Raw genomic sequence first — 20,694 nt, forward strand, 5'->3', positions numbered from 1 at the left:
CAACAAGCCTATTCAACAAAAAAGTCAACCTAACAATCGATTTCTGTTGAACAGGCATGAACACACATGGATCAAAATTCAATGCTGAATTGGAAGGCTTTTGACTTGGGTCATTTAAACATGTCTGCCTTTGTTCATCTCCATAATATGGGGGATTGGAAGAGTACATGTTTACATAAGGAAGAACACATTGTTTCACGCTTTCAGGAAGTGACAAGGACACATTTCTGACAAGATCAGCATTTTCTGTACTTGCTGAGAATGTACTTAAAGTGGTGTTGCCACCAAAAAATAAAAAGTTGCTTAAAATTCTTAAAAAATAAATAGGCAAAAAAAAGAAATTTTTACTCACCTCTAAACACCTGTTGCTAGGGGGTCCCTTGTAGTCTGCCTTCTTCCTTGCCCGGGCTGGTGACATCACTTCCCCTCGCGCCGCACATTCACCTGGGACCTGTCACGTGTCCCAGGTGACTGTACAGCGTATCACGGCACCCTGCGCCGCTTGCGCAGTGGGTGCCCGGCTGTGAAGCAACAGCCGGGTGCCCACAGTATGCATGATGGCGCGGGGAACGAAGGGGGGCTTCGTTCCCCCGCATTCCTGGACCCTGGGACAAGTAAGTGTCCGATTATTAAAAGTCAGCAGCTGCAGTATTTGTAGCTGCTGACTTAAATTTTTATTTTTTTTAGGGGGTACCCCACTTTAACATGGAAAAAGAAAAAGAACAAACAGCAGACACCACATTTAAGGATTGGTAAACGGTAATACAGTATACTTAATTTTTTGTTCTTTAGATTAGTTATCCTTTAAAGCAGCATTAAACTCTACCGACCCATCAACAAATTAACTCAAACGCCCCATAACAAAAGTTGTCCACATCTTTATGAAATGTTAAACAGGAGATTAATAAATATGTTGGTCATGCTCTCTGCTCTAGGCTGCACCACCCTGAAGCCAGCGCCATCCTGGATGTAACCCATCTTCCTCTTTTTACATACTGTCTGCCCATCATAGAAGTCATCTGCAAATCCTGTGCAGTACAATGGAACTAAACCAAGCTTTCAATCCACATTTGCTAGTCACATGGAGGAATTGCGAGTGCCTATTTGGAAGAAGGGTCCTGATGCCATTCAGACAATACATTCTACAGATTGTGACACAGGCAGGATGCTGGGAATTAAATGTTAAACTGTGCTTGCATTAGTGATGCAACAAGAACGAATTAAGGCTGGGTTCACACTGATGCGAATTGGATGCACTTTTATGCACATGACAGGAGAGTGAAACTCGGTGGCGTGCGTGCTCTGCACTGGAAAAGGGTTCTATGCGTTGGTTCAGTTTCAGGTGCGAATTCAGGCAGAAATTCAGACCTGATGATTCGAACCTGAATCAGCGTACAGGGACGCACAGGTGTGAACCCAGCCTAAAGCAGTAGTAAACTGGGAGGTAGTTAAAAAGAAAAACAAAAATTCACTGCTAGGAAAATGTCATAATGTGCTATTACGTAATGCATACTAGCACATTATGAGAAACTTGCATTAGGACGAAGCCCTCCAACGCCGATATCTTGCCCCGTTCTTCCTTCTGGATTCGTAGCCTCTGGCTACACGAGTGGCAGGGGGGCGCAATGACATCATCACTCCCACACGTGTGCGGGAGCCGCCATCAACGGCACAGGCTCTGAAGGTCTGGTACTGTAACCCGGACCTTCAGAGTGCATGCGTCAGTGAGGTCATCAGCTGCATGCAAGTTTAGAAGATATTTACAGTACCTACAAGGTAAGCCTATAATAAGTGGTGTAACGGTTTACTATCACGTTAAAGTGGTTGTAAACCCTTACAGGCCACTACAGTTAAGCCTAGATTAAGGCTTACCTGTAGGTGCAAGAAATATCTCCTAAACCTTCACAGCTTAGGGGATATTTGCAAAAGACAGGCACCGATGTCTACGGCGCATGCGCCGTAGACAACAGTGCGCAGGTGCACTGAGCGTGCCGTTTCTAATAGCGATCGATAAGTTAGTGGCCACTCCCACGTGCACGCGTGACATCGCTGCTATGGCCAGTCACTTTGCCAGAGCCGCTATACCCCACGTGCACGCGTGACATCGCTGCTATGGCCAGTCACTTTGCCAGAGCCGCTATACCCGGCAGTCACTCAGGGAGATATGGCGGGGGCTTCGATCTCAGGTATGCATACTAGCTCATTATGCCTTTGTCTTGCAGGTTGATTATTTTAATTTTTCCAGAGGGATTACTTCCTCTTTAAATAGATACAAGAGAGCAAGGGGAAGACTTGAGAATCTTGCTTCTATGTACATTTTCAAAGCATGTTTTCAGCAACAAAAGCCCAGGCTCATATTAGGTTAATGTACTCACCGCCACTCGCATATTCCATTATCAAGTAGAGCGTTTTCTCAGTTTCAATAACTTCAAATAATTTAACTGCACAAAAGAGAGAAAGAAATAAACCTCATTACTTTTTTTTTTTTTTTTTGTGTTACTACTGGTCTGCAAAGACAGTTCAGATAAATAAAGTATTGCACAACACGAGATGAAGTGTTTCCAGCTGTTCAGGGGACCAAAATATAGGAACCAAGCTATTTTTTCTCTTTGGTCTCCACGACAGTACAAAATGCAACAATACATAATCCACGCAGAGAGGTGGGAGAATAAGCTTTTTTTGCAAGCAGTAATACAGAAGACAAAAGCAAAGATATGCAGCATCCGGGGACTTAAAACTAAAGGGAAATTATGAGTAAGGGGTTTTAATTAATCCCCTATGTTTCCAGAATGGGATTTCCAGGAAACACTGAACACGTACTGTATGTAAGGCCATAAACTGCTCACCACAATAGCATTTAAAAATAATGGAGACAGCTGTATACTGAACACATATAGAAAGGGAATGGTCAGGATACAACAGAATAATCCTGGTGACTACATTTAACAGAGGCAATGTGTAGTAACTCGCAGCAGCCAATCACAAAAGTTTTTATCCACTCCTTTGAAAAAAATAAATAGAAATAATCTATAAATAAATCTGAGTTTTGTTATGAGCTCCATGACATGCCTTTGCTGTTTCAATTCCTTAAACACCATTCACATGGATGTAAACACTGACCAACAACCCATTCGCACTGAATGGGGCATTGAAATTGCACAGGAAAAAATAAAAAATTGTGAGAAAAAGGGGATAATGTCCACAAGATTTTTTGCTCAGGTGATCAATCACATCAGTAGAGGAGAACAGGTGTAATGAGAGGAGGAAGCCTTATGCAGGCCATACATGGGGGGGTCAAACTCCAAATGATTTGTTAATCAAAAATTGAAAATTGTGTGCGTTTTGTAATCCGATGGTGGCACCATGGATTTAGAAATGCGACCCACCAAGCTTTTTTACGGAAATTTGTGGCCTGGAATCTTGTTTTCTTTTTAAATCAAAATCTTTTTCGATTTCTTGCACGATTCTCTCATTGATTAGAAATTCATTTGTCTGTTTTAACAAAAATTTCCAACATGCCCGATCAACCAAGTTCGATGGCCACACAAAACTGTCTCTTGTCCTACTAATCATCAAAAATCAAACGGTGCGATTTTCGAACAAAAAATGTAATCCGAATTTGACACGCGTTTGGCGGGCCTTATTCCTAACCCACTTGATAAAATGGCCATTTTAACCCTTTCAGTTGAGGGATTTGGTTCAACTGAACCTCCCCATGACACTCCATGTGTTCTAATGTGTGCTCTGGGTTATTGATCCCCAATTGCAAAATGTTATTTTTAATACTGGGATGGCAGCTTCCAACTAAGGCTTCTCACACGGGCACTATGCTATGAATTACTCACCTATATTAGGATGATTTAAAATCTTCATTATTCGTACTTCCCTGAATAGCTGAAAAGAAAAACCAAACAAAATTCAGCACCAATTAATTCAGAAATATACTCATCACAACAATGATATGTATAAAATATATGAAACTCCCATAAAAGTAATTCCCCATATAGTAGGAGATGCATCAAAATTTCAGCTGCTGAAACATACCGGCCAAAAACGGCATTACCGGCATTTTGCCGATGAGAGATAATGGCAAGGAAAATGCACACGATTTTTCGACAATTTTACTGCGTTTATGGCGTTTTTCATGGGTCATGTGACAGCTATAATATTCAATGTGAAAAAAATGCAAAAAAGATGAGAACATATGTACAGTACCTAAACCAAACATGTGGGGGTAGGAAGACAAAAAAATTAAAAGCTGTAAATATGTTTCCGCTCAAAAGGTGTTCATATAAAAATTAGATACATTTTACGTATAGCAGCTGGTGATCATTTCTTTCATGGTTACGTGGCTAAATCCAAACGCCTTATAATTTCACTGCGGAGGGGACTATGTTTTATTACAAAAAAGTTACTTAAATAGTTACAAAAAAGATTGTCAGAAAGCCACTGTTCATTGTCAAAAGTATGAGGGACAGAAAAGATGTTGCTGGCCCATTACAACACTGACCATGTAGAAATTTGGTCAAGATTTTTGACAAAGGTTTCCCCCATAAATGCTACAACCCTCGCTGTACACCCCCCTAGGGCTTCCTTCCTACATGCTACAACCCTCGCTGTACACCCCAGGGCTTCCTTCCTACATGCTACAACCCTCACTGTACACCCCAGGGCTTCCTTCCTACTCTCCATACATGCTACAACCCTCACTGTACACCCCAGGGCTTCCTTCCTACTCTCCATACATGCTACAACCCTCACTGTACACCCCAGGGCTTCCTTCCTACTCTCCATACATGCTACAACCCTCACTGTACACCCCAGGGCTTCCTTCCTACTCTCCATACATGCTACAACCCTCACTGTACACCCCAGGGCTTCCTTCCTACTCTCCATACATGCTACATCCCTCACTGTACACCCCAGGGCTTCCTTCCTACTCTCCATACATGCTACAACCCTCACTGTACACCCCAGGGCTTCCTTCCTACTCTCCATACATGCTACAACCCTCACTGTACACCCCAGGGCTTCCTTCCTACTCTCCCATACATGCTACAACCCTCACTGTACACCCCAGGGCTTCCTTCCTACTCTCCATACATGCTACAACCCTCACTGTACACCCCAGGGCTTCCTTCCTACTCTCCATACAGGCTACATCCCTCACTGTACACCCCAGGGCTTCCTTCCTACTCTCCATACATGCTACAACCCTCACTGTACACCCCAGGGCTTCCATCCTACTCTCCATACATGCTACAACCCTCACTGTACACCCCAGGGCTTCCTTCCTACTCTCAATACATGCTACAACCCTCACTGTACACCCCAGGGCTTCCATCCTACTCTCCATACATGCTACAACCCTCACTGTACACCCCAGGGCTTCCTTCCTGCTCCTCACACATGCTACAACCCTCACTGTTATCACGTAAAAATTAGATGTGGACCTCTGCAGGAACAACATGTCAATTCAAGACCCCTGCTCTATAGTATTGTCCTTTCCTCCTCCACCTGGCAGCTACATAAAAGGTCACATAGGAAGGTGCGAGAAGCGGTAGATGAGCTGGGCCACAGAAGATCGTGATTAGACATTCCCAGAAGAGGAGGCATATGAAGTTAAAGTAGGGAGGGGGCTGTGCTTGGCGATTGACTTTCCCTACAGCAGGCAAATTTGCTAGCAAGTCAAAAAATGTTTATGTAAAGAAAAACACTGCAAGTATACATTTAACATTTGTAATTCTTCTGCGTTTTTACCTGCAATTTAGGCCGACGACAGGGCGTCTTTAGGAATGACATGTGGGCATCACAGAATAATCCATCACCCTCAGCAAACTGCACACTTGCCAAGAGGGCTATGTAACAAGGTTCAGAAAGGACATGGTCTTTAGTAAAGGCGGCCATAAACAGATTGAATCTTCTTCTGAACCGGCCGAAATTCAAATATTTGGACAGGCTGAATGTACTTTGGTACAACCGGCCTGCCGGTTTTACATGCATTTTCCTGGCAGGGGTTGCAGTCCCTAAAGGGGAGAATACAATGGCTCTGCGGGAGAGATTCCCCATCACCACTGAAAGAAAATCGCTCCGTCTATGGCTGGCTTTACCCATAGCAGCCAGTTAATATATCATTATCAAAACAAGCTGGTCAGTACAATGAAAGACTTGATGACTGCATGTTGTGCTTTACAGCATTTTGCCTCATTTAATACGGTTGTGTTTTCAGTTTAGTTTCCTTTTCCATCAGACAAGAACTCATGTCACACATTCCCTCGGACTGGAAGGAAACATGTCTTACAGCTTATATGGGATCAGCATTCTTCTCAGTAATTATAAAAGGACAAATGACATTCACATTGCGAAAGAACTGCACAACCAGGCTGAATTAGGCACTAAATTTAGAACAAAAATTATCATCTCCATTAACTGTTAGCTGATTGATGCAAGATTTAAATTATAAATGAGATGCCCGGCTTCCTACCCCGCCCAGCAGCCTGAGAGCTAGCGCAGCTACAACCTGGGATTCTGCAGACCAAGCCATGCCCGCTAACTGGGCCTTATTCTGCATACATGGAAATACTGACCCAAGGAGATTATCCTCTACATTTAAATGCATCTCCAAGCAGATAAACAAAAACGACTACGCAATCCCGTATAGTATGTACAAAAAAAAAAAAAAAAAAAAAAACACACACACACACACACACACACACACACACACACACACACACACACACACACACACACACACACACACACTTTTCATAGTTTGTTAAAATTTTTGCAAAAGGGTAATTTTTCTCCTTCACAGATGTGCGCTGCTGTGCATGCACGGGTGGGCACCGATTAGCAGCACTGATAATCAGTACTGATAATCAGTGCCGATGTCCCTTTAACATAAGCCAGTTATCGGCTTTCTTATTCTCTTCTCACACTATCAGCGTGAGGAAAGAAAAGCAGATAACCGGCTTGCGTTTACGTCCCGTGATCAGCTGGCAATGCCTCATAGCTGACCATGTAGTCAATTGCCCCTTTAACCCGATCTGTGATCAGCAGAGTCCAAAAGACTTGGCAATCACTGGGAGCGCAGGCAGCACGATCACAGGAGGACTTCCATGTACGTCCTTCTGGCAACACAAGCCCAGACTGTAGCTGTATTTCGGCTATAGCACGGGCGTGAAGTGGTTAAAGTAGAAAATATATAATGTATCAAAAAAGGTAATACAATTATGCGACAGTGAAGACTCAAGAATTGCTAATGATAACCTGCATCATGTGTATCCTTGCGATTTCCAATCTACTTTAACCACTTGCCGACCAGCGCACGACGAATGGCACGCGCAGGCAAATGGGCGTACATGTACGTCCCTTTAAATTTGCCGCCCTGCCATCCCGCGCTGCCGCTCCCGCGCTGGTCGGGACCCCCATGAGTGCAGTCGCGGGACCCGCAGACTCGATCGCCGTCGGCATACCCGCGATCGTCTCACGGAGCGGCCAAATGAAGAAATGCCGTTGTAAACAGCATTTCTCCATTCTGCCTAGCAACTAGTGACGCTGATCTCTGCTCCATGTGATTGGAGCAGAGATCAGTGTTCACTAAATGAAAGCCCAACCCCCCCCCCCACAGTTAGTAACACACCCCTAGGAACACTTAACCCCTATACTGCCACCCACTGGTTAACCCCTTCACTGCCAGTGTCATTTACACAGGAATCACTGCATTTATATAGCAGTGATTACTGTATAAATGACAATGGTCCCAAAAATGTGTCAAAAATGTCCGATGGGTCCCCCACAATGTCGCAGTCACAATAAAAAAAAAAAAAATAAAAAAATAAAAAAAATAAAAAAAAAAAATCGCTGATCGCCGCCATTACTAGTAAAAAAAAAAAAAATAATAAAAAATTAATAAAAATGCTATAAAACTATCCCTATTTTGTAAACGCTATAACTTTTGCGCAAACCAATCAATAATCGCTTATTGCGATTTTTACCAAAAATATGTAGAAGAATACGTATTGGCCTAAACTGAGGGAAAAAAATGTTTTTTTTATATATTTTTGGGGGATATTATAACAAAAAGTAAAAAATGCGTTTTTTTCAAAATTGTCGCTCTATTTTTGTTTATAGTGCAAAAAATAAAAACCGCAGAGGTGATCAAATACCACCAAAAGAAAGCTCCATTTGTGGGAAAAAAAGGACGTCAATTTTGTTTGGGAGCCACGTCGCACGACCGCGCAATTGTCAGTTAAAGCGACGCAGTGCCGAATCGCAAAAAGTGGTCTGGTCTTTGACCAGCAAATTGGTCCGGTCTGTAAGTGGTTAATGAAATAGAAGGCAATTTTTTTTTAATTATACTGTTAAATAGAGATGCACCCAACTTTGTGTCATTTTGCTGATCGAGAAAAGGGTGCACCATTTTGCCACGATTTTTGTTGTGCATTTTTCATTAGATCATATGACTCAATAACTACATGAAAAAAGTAACACGGGTGCATAATTGATGCGTTCCTAATGCATTTCAGTGGGAAGGTGCGTTTTTGGTGCAGTTTTTTTTTTGTTTTTTTTAAACTGACCAAAAATGTATTAAGCAAGATTTTTAACACCACAACGGAAGTGCAGCAGACTGGTGTGAAGAGACAGAATTTAAAGGAATGCATTTTTTCGCTTTTCGTGTGCTAAAATGTGCTGATAATGGCCAACTACATTTTTTTTTTAAATTTCTGCTATAAAAAAACACTACCAATTAGATTTTTATTTTATTTTATTTTTTTTTTCTAAATCACAAGCAGCGTATATTGATTGGTTACTGCAAAAGTTATAGCTTCTGCAAAATAGGGAATAGATTTAGGGCTTTTTTTATCGTTTTTACTAGTAATGACAGCGATCCGCGAATGCGACATTGCGGCAGACAAATCTGACACCGAGTGACACTTTCTTGGGGACCAGTGACACCAATACAGTGATCAGTGCTCTAAAAATGCACCGATTACTGTATACATGACACTGGCAGGGAAGGGGGTTAACACCAGAGCCGAACAAAGGGTTAAATGTCCCCTAGAGAGGTGCTTACTGTGTGGGGTAGTGTCACACTCTGAAGGAAAAACGAACTCTGCGATACAGCTTAGCTGAATCACAAGATATCTCTTTACCTTCCTGACAGATCTGCCATTTGCCTTGTTTACACGGGCAGATGGCTGAGCTGTCTCTCCTGTGACTGATCAGCGGAAAATCGCAGCCACTGGACCAGCTGATTGGCTCCCGCTGTGTCCAATCACAGCCAGGACAGCATGCGCGCTTAAAATCACATGCATGAAATGATGTGCCTGTACATCGTTTTGCGCAGCCGGGTCGCCCTGCCACAGTATATATGTGGTGGGCAGGCTGGAACTGATTAAAAAGTGTGTGTGTGTGTGTGTGTGTGTGTGTGTGTGTGTGTGTGTGTGTACATACATAAATACACACACACGCACACACTTTTTAAAAGTGTCAGTTTCGGTCAAGAGCATTCTCCATTTTCAGTACCAAAATTTCCATTTGGTGCACCTCTACTGTTATAATAAATTGCGAGACATCGTATATGAATTCAAAGTCAAACCACAAAGCTACTGATAGGTCTGCTTTAAACAGAACAGTGTGTGCATATCTAATCTAGTCTTCGATCTGAAATTGTGGGATTTATCAAAAGTTTTTTTTTTTTTTTCATGTGACAATGATCTAGTGTCTGCTTGAATGAATGGCTTCTGCCTGCCAGACCTTTACCAGTGAATCAACCCATCCTGCCCACACTGGTAGTTCCCAAAACACCTTCTGTTTCCTCACTTCAGCTTAAGAGGATGATTACCAGCTGAGAGAGAAAAGAACAGCTCATCACAATCCCTTCTTACCACATATAAAACAAACCTATTAAAAAGAAGAAGTGAATAAGTGCCGGAACAATTCTGAATCATATCAACTGGTAGATAGATAAAACAGAAGATAAAAGCAGTACTGAACTGCTCAACCCTCTTATCAAAGTTCCAACAAAGGCCACAGACATAAAATAGTGGCACAAATTTCCTGCACATTTTAGAAAGATATGTACACAGACCAACAAGTTGCGTCACCAGTACAGGTCTAAGCAAGCATGGACACCTCTGTGCGAGCCCCTATCTGGAGGGTTCTCAAGTATAGAGAAGCTCAGAAATTATACAAAATCTCTTTCCTTAGACAAAGGAAAGAAAAATCAATATATTACCCCACCGTCACAGTCTCTCTCCTCGCCGCCCGCCCCCGCCCGGCTCTAGAGGAGTTCCAGGAGGAATACTCACAACTGAATGACCCATTTCTGAGCGAGTTTAAGCTCTATAATTTGAGATCCACCTAAACCGGTAAGCGCCCTCTCTTACTATAAAGATCACCATGTCCAGAATGGTTTAATATCACTACTGAAGCACCATATGGACTTGAATACACAGTATTTAATTTGCATCTGTTTTTGGTTGCGCAATTTGCTTTTCACAAAGAAGTCCAGCCTGAGCTTTTTAGACTGGGCTTCTCCTATGGGTTGCATTCCTACGATCCATTTTCAGCAGGAAGTCTGCTCTCCGCTGAGTTGAGGCAGCACGTCATCCTGACTTCAGAAGTCTGGATCCTCCACTCGTCTTGACTGATGGCTCTCTGCCTCGCCCCTCCACAGCTCAGCGCTCCAGCGAGCATGAAGGAACAGAGCAGGAGAGATGCTGATTGACATGCAGCAGCTCTCTGCTTGGGGAGGAGAACCGAGCCACCGGCTGCGTTCAGTGGCTCAGTACCCAGTGAAGAGGTTGCAGGGGACAGCTGCAGCATCGGTCTGATACTGCATCAACCCAAGTATAAATCTCAAAAAAAAAAAAAAAAAAAAAAAGAAGCCCCACACACAAACAAATACACACCACCGTGACCCCATATTTCTCTTTTAAGCCCTGGTCCCAACAATATTGTCTGGTGATCTGTACAACATTTGCATTCACTGTGCAAGCTTAATAAATGGCATATGTGACGCATGAGGTCATTTTAACTACAAAGCAAAAAAAGTTACTGTTGTGCAAATTTGTGCATTTGTCAACTTGACTCAAGATTTTAATATGTTTAATATGTTAAAGTGAAAGTCCATGCAAAAACTAAAATCCTTACATCTATAGCCACCAGGATTCAAACACTAACCTCTCTAGCCCAGTAAAGGGTAAACAAAACAAAAAAAAAGCCACGTATACTAATTTTCTTCTTTACAGGGCAAGAGAGGTTAGTGTTAGATCAGTGGTGTCCATAGATGCAGGGATTTTATTTTTTGCATGGACTTCCACATCAATTTAAGCAAACTGCCTCTGTCTATTTGTCACAATTTAGCATCTAAAAAAGGGAATAAGAATCCGCTGAAGTAAAATGCTGCATTTTGAGCTTTAGCATTCTGTTCCATAAAAAAGTCACGCGATATAATTTTTCACATCACTAATTTGGTGGTAATTATAATTATATGGAGCTATGAAAATGTAAAGTTTGTGCAATGAAATTTTGTAGGAAAATGCATTTCCCACTTTTTTTAACCACCTTCAGACCGGACCATTTTGCTGGTCAATGACCAGAGGTCTTTTTACAATTTGGCACTGCGCTGCTTTAACTGGTAATTGCGCGGTCATGCAATGTTGTACCCAAACAAAATTTGCGTCCTTTTCTTCCCACAAATAGAGCTTTCTTTTGATGGTATTTGATTGCCTCTGCGATTTTTATTTTTTTGCGATATAAACGTAAAAAGACCGCAAATTTTGAAAAAAAAAATGATATTTTCTACTTTTTGTTAATAGAAAAATCCAATAAACTCAATTTTAGTCATACATTTAGGCCAAAATGTATTCAGCCACATGTCTTTGGTAAAAAAAAAGTCAATAATTGTATATTTATTGGTTTGCGCAAAAGTTGTCACATCTACAAACTAAGGTACGTTTTCTGGAATTTACGCAGCTTTTAGTTTACGACTGCCTATCTCATTTCTTGAGGTGCTAAAATGGCAGGGCAGTACAAAACCCCCCCAAATGACCCCATTTTGGAAAGTAGACACCCTAAGGAAATTGATAAGTGGCATGTTGAGCCCATTGAATATTTTATTTTTTTGCCTCAAGCGATTGAATAATGACAAAAAATATATATATATATTTTTTTTTTTACACAAAGTTGTCACTAAATGATATATTGCTCACACATGCTATGGGCATATGTGAAATGACACCCCAAAATAAATTCTGCTGCTTCTCCTGAGTACGGGGATACCACATATGTGGGACTTTTTGGGAGCCTAGCCGCGTACGGGGCCCCGAAAACCAAGCACCGCCTTCAGGCTTTCTAAGGGCGTAAATTTTTGATTTCACTTCTCACTACCTATTACAGTTTTGAAGGCCATAAAATGCCAAGATGGCACAAAACCCCCACAAATGACCCCATTTTAGAAAGTAGACACCCCAAGCTATTTGCGCTGAGAGGCATGTTGAGTCCATGGAATATTTTATATTTTGCCACAAGTTGCGGGAAAATTACAAACTTTTTTTTTTTTTTTCACAAAGTTGTCACTAAATTGCTCACATTGCGCATGCCATGGGCATATGTGAAATGACACCCCAAAATAAATTCTGCTGCTTCTCCTGAGTACGGGGATACCACATATGTGGGACTTTTTGGGAGCCTAGCCGCGTACGGGGCCCCGAAAACCAAGCACCGCCTTCAGGCTTTCTAAGGGCGTTACAGTTTTGAAGGCCATAAAATGCCAAGATGGCACAAACCCCCCCCAAATGACCCCATTTTGGAAAGTAGACACCCCTAAATTTAGGGGTACACTAGTGAGACTAGGTAATAAATGGCGGGTGCCCTGAAACTATAAAAAAAATAACTAACCAACCAGCGTCACCTGTAACAGTTATATGGGGATCACTGGTGAAAGGGTTAACTAGGGGGCAATCAGGGGGCTTTATGCGGTAGTATATGGGGGTCCCTGGCGCTATAAAAAGCTGCGGCAAACCTAAATACCTACCTGCCTAACTAGCGTCACCTGTGACACTAATACAGTGATCAGAAAAACGATCGCTTATTAGGCTGGGTTCACACTGGAGCGATGCGGGAACGCCACGAATCCGCGGCGGGTTCCCGCATCACATGCCTCCCAGCGGCAGTTCACACTGCCCTATGCGAACTGCTGGGAGTGTCAGTGAAATGTTAATGACACCCCCAGATCAGTTTGCATATCGCAGTGCGATCTGCAAACTCGGATCGCATGGTGTGAACACCCATGCGATCCGATTCTGCTGCGGACCAAAAAAAAGGGTCCCGTGCGAGTTTACGGCGGGTGCGGCGGGTGCGACACGAATTCAGCCATACTATCTGTATGGCTGAACTCGAATGGCACAGAGATCGGATGTGATTTGCACTGCAGTGCGAATCACATTCGTTCTCATAAACCGCTGCAATGTGAACCCAGCCTTAGTGACACTGGGGTGATCACGGGGTTAAACCTTTATTGGGGGGGTTAGGGGGGCACATTAGAACTAAAGTGGGCTAACCCTAACTGCCCTAACAGTTATTACAGTCACAAATGACACCAATGCAAAAAAAAAAAAAAAAAAAAAAAAAAGCAATTGGTGTCACTGTGACTGGGGGGGCAGGGGTAATTGGGGGGGTGATCGGGGGGTAAAGGGGGGGTGTGAGTGTGCCTGGCATGTTCTACTGTGTAGTGTAGTGCTTGTGCAACTCACCGATGCTCTCTCCTCGGTGCCGGAACGAAAAATACCGACACGGAGGAGAGAATACATCACTTCCTCTCCTGTGTTTACATTACAGGAGAGGAAGTGATGTCACGGGACATTTTCATTCGTCGGGAGCGATCGCGAGGGGGTGGCCATGAATGAATGGCCATCCCCTCGTCCGGGATCGCTCCCGAACGAATACCGACCGCCGCAGGCACCGGGCGGGGGCCCGATCGGGCCCCCGACCGTCGGGCAGGCAAGGACGTACATGTAAGCCCTTATGCCTGCCCGTGCCATTCTGTCGACGTACATCGTCGTGCGGCGGTCGGCAAGTGGTTAAAAATAAAATATTAAATTCAAAAAACAAACACTGAATGATATCCAAGGGCAGACTAAAAACAAAACCTAAAAAAGATATACCCTGCATATCTGAGGAACCACCAGGAAAAAAAATAAATAAATAATAATCTAAGACTAAAAAGGAGAAAACCGCCTGGGAACTTGGATGGTTCGAGGCTCAAGCAATGCATCCTGGCATAAGACAAGGTGGCCAGGTGCACCCACATACCCAGGAGTACACAGGTACTCCAGCTCAGACAGGAAAAAAAAATAAAAAAATAAAAAAACACACACACACACAATCCTTTACAGATAAGATGAAGTGGACCTATATTCCAATGTTAATATACAGCGACATTAACAGGCAAGGTGGGTTAAATAATAACTAAGGGCTCGTTCACACCATGTGCAGTGTCCTACAACAATCTGCACATCAACACAGGCCTAAAACAAAGGCCCTGTTCACATCAGAAAACCACGCTCAGATGAGTAGCGGTGTCTTGCATAAAAATGCAGCCATGCTTCTCACATCAGCACATCCTGCTGCAGTGCAGACAGATGAATGAAGTGTCATTTTGTGACAAAAAAGAAAAACCCTTGTGCCTTGCACTGCAACAAAGCAGGGCACCACCCCTCACTGCTGCTACAAACCAGACACCAGGCCGCATGGTAAAACTGAGTTTTAGCGCACAGGCTGGAACGAATGAGCTCTAAGGCCCCTTTCACACTGACTGAATTCGCCAGCTCAGCAGGAGATCTCTCTGCTGATCCCCGCTGAGCAGGCGGATAACAGGTCCGTGTCCTGTTTTTGCAGAGTGGACACTGACAAATCACGCAGTCTATGGGCTGTTCATCTGTCGGTTGTCATCCAAACCGCCAGACGGATGGGAAACAGAATCGGATGTCAGCAGCTGTCAGACATGTCTGTTGACATCCACTGCTCCATAGAGAGCAATGGAAGGTTCGACTGACAGGCAGACCCAATGGGTCCATCCGTGTGAAAGGGGTCTAAAGCTTCAATCACATTGGCATTGTCAAACCTGTGTAGGACACTGGACATTTCTACATGCTAGAGCTGCACGATTCTGGCTACAATGAGAATCGTGATTTTTTTTTGCTTAGAAGATAGCTCATGATTCTCTCACGATTTTCGCAGCGTATCATCTTTCATCATTAAAACAAAAAAATTGGGCTACCTTTACAAAAAAATGTTTTAGTCAAAGTGTATTTCCCCCCCCCCCAAAAAAAAGCATTTGAAAGACCGCTGGGCAAATACATTGTGACAAAATATTGCAGCAATTGACATTTTATTCCCTAGGGCAGTGATGGCGAACCTTGGCACCCCAGATGTTTTAGAACTACATTTCCCATGATGCTCATGCACTCTGCTGTGTATTTGAGCATCATGGGAAATGTAGTTCCAAAACATCTGGGGTGCCAAGGTTCACCATCACTGCCCTAGGGTCTCTGCTGAAAGTGTGTGGGGGTTACAAGTAATTTTCTAGCAAAAAATATTGATTTTAACTTAAGTGTCAGAAAAATATTTAGACTTTAGATGGTTAAACTTCCTGCATTTACAGGTTGTTTAAAAAACTTGGCAGACTGCCTGGATATTTTTTTTTCACACAAGTTTATCCCTTTGATCTGAAGAGGAAGAGCTAGTTACATTTTAAAAACTTGGCAGACTGCCCAGATGTTTTCTTTTGACAGCTGAGTGAACAGGTAAGTCTTTCTGCTTGTTATATGAAGGAATCGCAAACTCAACAGTGCCATTTATACAATTTATTTGCGTTTAGGTGCAGTCAATTTTGCTGCGTTTAGAGAAAACAGAATTTTAGAATTCTAAGATTAATTTATCTAGCCCTGTAAAGCAAGAATTTCTATACTTGCCTGTTCTGTAGACACTCAGGTCAAGTCCCATGCTTGGCTGTCAGCGGCAGCCTCAGTGTGTGAGTGTGCAGTAGAAGCAGCTAACAGAAGCCTCATAGAGACTATGGGTGATGTCACTTCCCAGCCATTGTCGGTTCTCTCCTGCACTCAGCATCCACAATGGGAGACCAGCTCAGCTGCAGAAATGGCAAGTATAGTGATTTTTTTTCTTTACAGGGCTAGATAGATTAGCCTTAGAATTTGGCATAGAGTAGGATTAGAGTGTTAGCTTTGCCTACACTTCCACTTTAAGTGCATGTTCCCTGAAAATGTGTGTTTGATAAAAAGGGCTGCACAAGTATCGTGTGACCAAAAAATTGCAACAACCATTTTACTCTCCATGGCATCTGCTTTCAAAAAACAGTGTCGGGTGGTCGAAAGTAATTTACTAGCAAAACACAAAAATACTAATTAAAAAAAAAAAATAAAAAATTATAAAATCCATACATACACACACCTCAGCAAGGTCAAAATTGGTCTGGAGAGCAGTGTTAAGTTTGTAATTTCATTAATGCCATTTTTTAGTTTGTCGTATTTTAGTCGACTAAAATGGTATTAGTCAAGAGTATGACAGGGATCCATTATTCCTCTTCAGAGAAATGAACAGACTCACACGTTACTTTTAATATGTATGTTTTCTTTTATACAGAGAAACTCGTGTCCACCCCTAGGTCGTCTTCTCTTTCTATTCTCCTACTTAGTTTTCTCGCTTTCGAACACGGTTACAAGCCTTCTGAAACCCTTTTTTGGGTAATTTACTACTGCCCTGACTACATGTGTGTTACAGGCCACTCTGGAGACACTGGTTCTCAGGGGTCCCTTTTCTACTGCTGTCGCAAAACTTATTCAAAACTTGTTTGGGTCCTCGCAGCCCTTCTTATTGAAATTTTATTGTTGAAAACTACCCAAGTAGAGGGGGAAAAAAAAAAAAAAAATAATTAAAAACTCCTCTGGAAACTGATCCAGTGCACCATATTGGTTTCACGAATATTTTATTAGATCAACTTAGATCGATTATTTTTGTTATCTTCTGAACTGGTTAACAAAAACCATATTCAACCATAAGAGTGACAAACTAAATTAAAATTTTACATCAAAATGAACACTGGCATGTAGTGCACGTTCAAACCTAAATACCATAAATAACATTGGATTTTTCACTCCAGTAGTATAAGAGTTTGGAAATTGTAGAGAAATGCATTACAATTTAACTACGCCTATTTGATTTTAGTCGACTAAAATGTATTGGAGATTTAGTCAACCACATACGAGGAAAACAATTGCGAAGACTAAAAATGGGACTAAACGCCATTTTAGTCAAAAGACCAAGACAAAACTAAATTGACATTTGCTGCCAAAATTAACACTGCTGGAGAGCAAGTGGTTAATCATCAGATATGCCCTGCGCTACTGCACTTTATAAATTCGCATGGAATAGAACACTGTAGTGTGAATATTCAGTTATCTCACTAGTGTCTGAGATTGCACAAACTGCTGGCGTCACTTGAAACTTTTTACTAAAAACATATACAAAGAATCTCTCTTCATACACAGTAGGACTCATTTGCTGAAAAATCTTCAAATCTGACAACTGATCTAAAGCCAGCTTTTCCACATTACCTCACTTCCTGCAGTACCTTATGTTCTAGAAATTTGCTCGGTCAGGCAATACGAGATGAGCAGCTTATAAAATATTAAAGAGACAATAAAAGGAAGGCTGAAGACTAGAACTGATTGACTGCACATTTATTCCCAAATGCAACTTTGAAAACTTGAGCATATGAGATTTTCCATTGGTATGAAGCTGCCAAAAAGGGTTTTTCAACAGCAGCACTACAATGGTGTCAGCAGTGTTGTTCATCTACGAAAACATTTGTCTGGCTGTTAAAGGGGACTCAAATATTACTAAAATGTACACAACACAGCCTAGAGCTGGAAAAAAAATGGTTTGAATTTCGGAAGGTACCAAGTGAAATTAGCTCAGTGGGTGGCCCTCTCGGTCACCTCCGTCAGACATTAAAGTTAAAAATCGAAGCGGTCAGGCAGAAAATGGTCAGCTGAAAAGGGGCTGACAGTGGGGCCGGTTGTTAACACAAAAGGCATTTTATTAATCAATACGAGTTGTATATGTATAGTGTGGATGGGAGAATGTAAGTTTTTTTGCTTTAGCAAAAAAAATAAAAAAATAAAATAAAAAAACACCAACATCAACATATTGGTCAACTTGCTTAGTTTAAACAGGTCATACCTCCACTGTGCAGCTCGTTTCACAGAGTGTCCCTGATCCAAGTCTTCTGGGGTCCCTCGGCGGCTCTCACGGCTCCTCTCCGCATTAGATAACCCTCTGGGAGAAGCTCTCTTCCCCAGGGGTTACCTTGTGGGCAGGCTCCCGAGTCCAGGCTTCAGCAGCCATAGACGCCGAATGCAGGACTCTGCCCTGCCCCCATCGGCCGCATCAATGGATTTGATTAACAGCAGCGGGAGCCAATGGTTGCGCTGCTATCCATCTAATCAACAGAAACCCCAAGCCAAGAGACGGCACTTCCCCGTGGGACAAGGTTTGAGGGTTCAGGTAAGTGAAACATATGGGGGCTGGTCATTGATAGGTGTTTTTCCCCTTAATGCATAGGATGCTTTAAGGTTAAAAAAAAAATAAAAAAATAAAAACACACTTACCTTCACAACTCCTTTAAGTCAGCAGCTGCAAACACCAAATAATAAAAAAGCACACTTATCCAGGGGTCCAGCACCATCCTCACCTCAACGTTGCCAGTCTTCAGGTCCCCAGCATGTTTACTGTGGCCAGCTGCCCGCTACACTTTGTGAATACTCCTAAGACCTTCTGGGACCTGTGATGTATTGCTGATTTTGGGGGGGGGGGGGGGGGGGTGTTTTGGGAGAAGGTGAACTTCGGGTGGATCGCTGTGGTGATCCGCCCAGGAATGGGAGCAGGTACCTTTCAAAACCAGGTCCCCGTTCCGCCACAGGTAAACAGAAGCTAGCTCAGTCTCCCTGCAAAATGAAATTCATAATTACTGGGGATTGCTCAGCCTCCAAATATCACAACACTAAAGCCGGCCACAGACTGTGCAAATTTCTTTCCTGCAACCATGGGTTGCAGAAAATAAATTTGAATGACCCCCTCCCCCATCAACAGTGCTGAAAGGGGAATCCCTTCTGCTGAGACATTGTATTCTTCCAGTGGAGAAGCCATCCCTGCTGGGAGAAAACAGTGATTATTGCTAGCTGCTATAGCAGCCGCTAGCAATACTTGCAAGTAAATCCGGCAGGCTGGTTGCACCCAAGTTGATTGACCAAATTTGGTACATTCAGCCAACCCATACAAGGTAAGAACCTTCCCCTGGATTGAAAACTGTACCCGATTAGCAGATATAGTAAAACTTCCCAAAACAAAAGTAATGTTTTAGCTGCTCATTTGAAGTTGGAGCATTTTAAAGTCTGATCATTGTTTTGGTCCTCACCAAGGTCACGACTCTGAAGGAGGTGAAGATCAAAATCGCAGTCTGGCCGTAATGTTTTTGTTGTCTTTCCCACAGTGTTCAAGCCAGAGGAAGGATATTCAACTTGATGTAGGAGCGGAAACTGAGGGCTTCCTCCTCTGAGAAACATGTTCGCTTTCTTGAATGAGGGCTGCAATACGTATAAATGCAATGAAAATCTAAGGTGCACTTGTTCTCTTGACCTAGCAGTGAAGAAGCTGTCGCATTTCCAAAAGTGCTGTTGGAGGGGCATGAAAACCAGGCCACACAAGGATTGAAATTTGGACGGTTCAGCGTGGATTGGCCAAACTTCAATCCATGTATGGGCAGGCTGGTTGCACTCAAGCCAATCCATCAACTAATTCGTATACAACCAAACTGTTGGAATATTTTCTCCAGATCAGTGCCGGCGGAGCCAGTGTTTTCTGACAGCAGGGAAGTCTCCCCACTGTCAGAATAAAATAGCACAGCTGGAGGGATTCCCCCATCCACAGTAAGAGTGTAGATGGAGGAATCAAGGCTTTTCGTTCAACTCACTGATCGAAAAAATAAAGAAAAGGATGGCTAGCCGAAGGGTTGTAGAACCCTTTTCAAAAGTTTTGCATGCAAATTACCCTAGGAGGTCTTATTAATCTATTAGGATGACACAGACTGTCCTTTTCAAGACCTTTTGCGTTCCCATGGCTGAGGCAAATGGTGTCCATTTAGGAGCTGGGAGCCTTTATATTCTAGTGTAACCGATCAATGAAAGGTTTAGAGCAGCAAAGAGAGCAGATAAAAAGGAGCTTAACAATACCTCCTTTAGCCAAGCATGCGTTTACCCAGCAGCCTTTGAATGTATTGTAATGACACATAATGGCCTTTGATTCGCAGCTAAAAACTTGCTCTAAAATGCTCCCTATTGAAACCCCCAATAGATCTTGTGTGAAGAGCTCATGCAGCATCAGGCTCGTAACTTCCAACCAATCTAACAGGAAACCGTTTTGCTCTCTTCCACCACCACAGAAACATGGGATTAATCCAGGGCACTGCTGACTTGGCAATACATGGACGCACGCATTAACAGCAATCATTCTTAAACGAGTCATGGGGGTGTGCAGATTGATTAGACACCACATGGCACTCTACGTAACTCGTACAATACGTGACATCAGGCAACAGCTGAACAAACAGCC

General features: G+C 42.7%; 1 protein-coding gene across 9 annotated transcripts in view; it reads right to left on the reverse strand.

Annotated features, from left to right (window-relative positions):
• MARK3 (microtubule affinity regulating kinase 3) overlaps positions 1-20,694 on the reverse strand; it is a 144,948-nt gene that overhangs the window by 72,762 nt on the left and 51,492 nt on the right. For all 9 annotated transcript variants that reach the window (XM_077464513.1, XM_077464509.1, XM_077464511.1 and 6 more), the window contains exons 4-5: positions 3,846-3,894; positions 2,376-2,441 (exon numbers count right to left, since the gene is read on the reverse strand). In XM_077464513.1, coding sequence (XP_077320639.1) covers positions 2,376-2,441; positions 3,846-3,894 — 115 coding nt within the window. The remainder of the gene's footprint in view (positions 1-2,375; positions 2,442-3,845; positions 3,895-20,694) is intronic.

This window comes from Lithobates pipiens, unplaced genomic scaffold, assembly GCF_037356315.1.
Source record: "Lithobates pipiens isolate NorthernLeopardFrog02 unplaced genomic scaffold, aLitPip1_a1.2 Scaffold_30, whole genome shotgun sequence".
Lineage (NCBI taxonomy): Eukaryota > Metazoa > Chordata > Amphibia > Anura > Ranidae > Lithobates > Lithobates pipiens.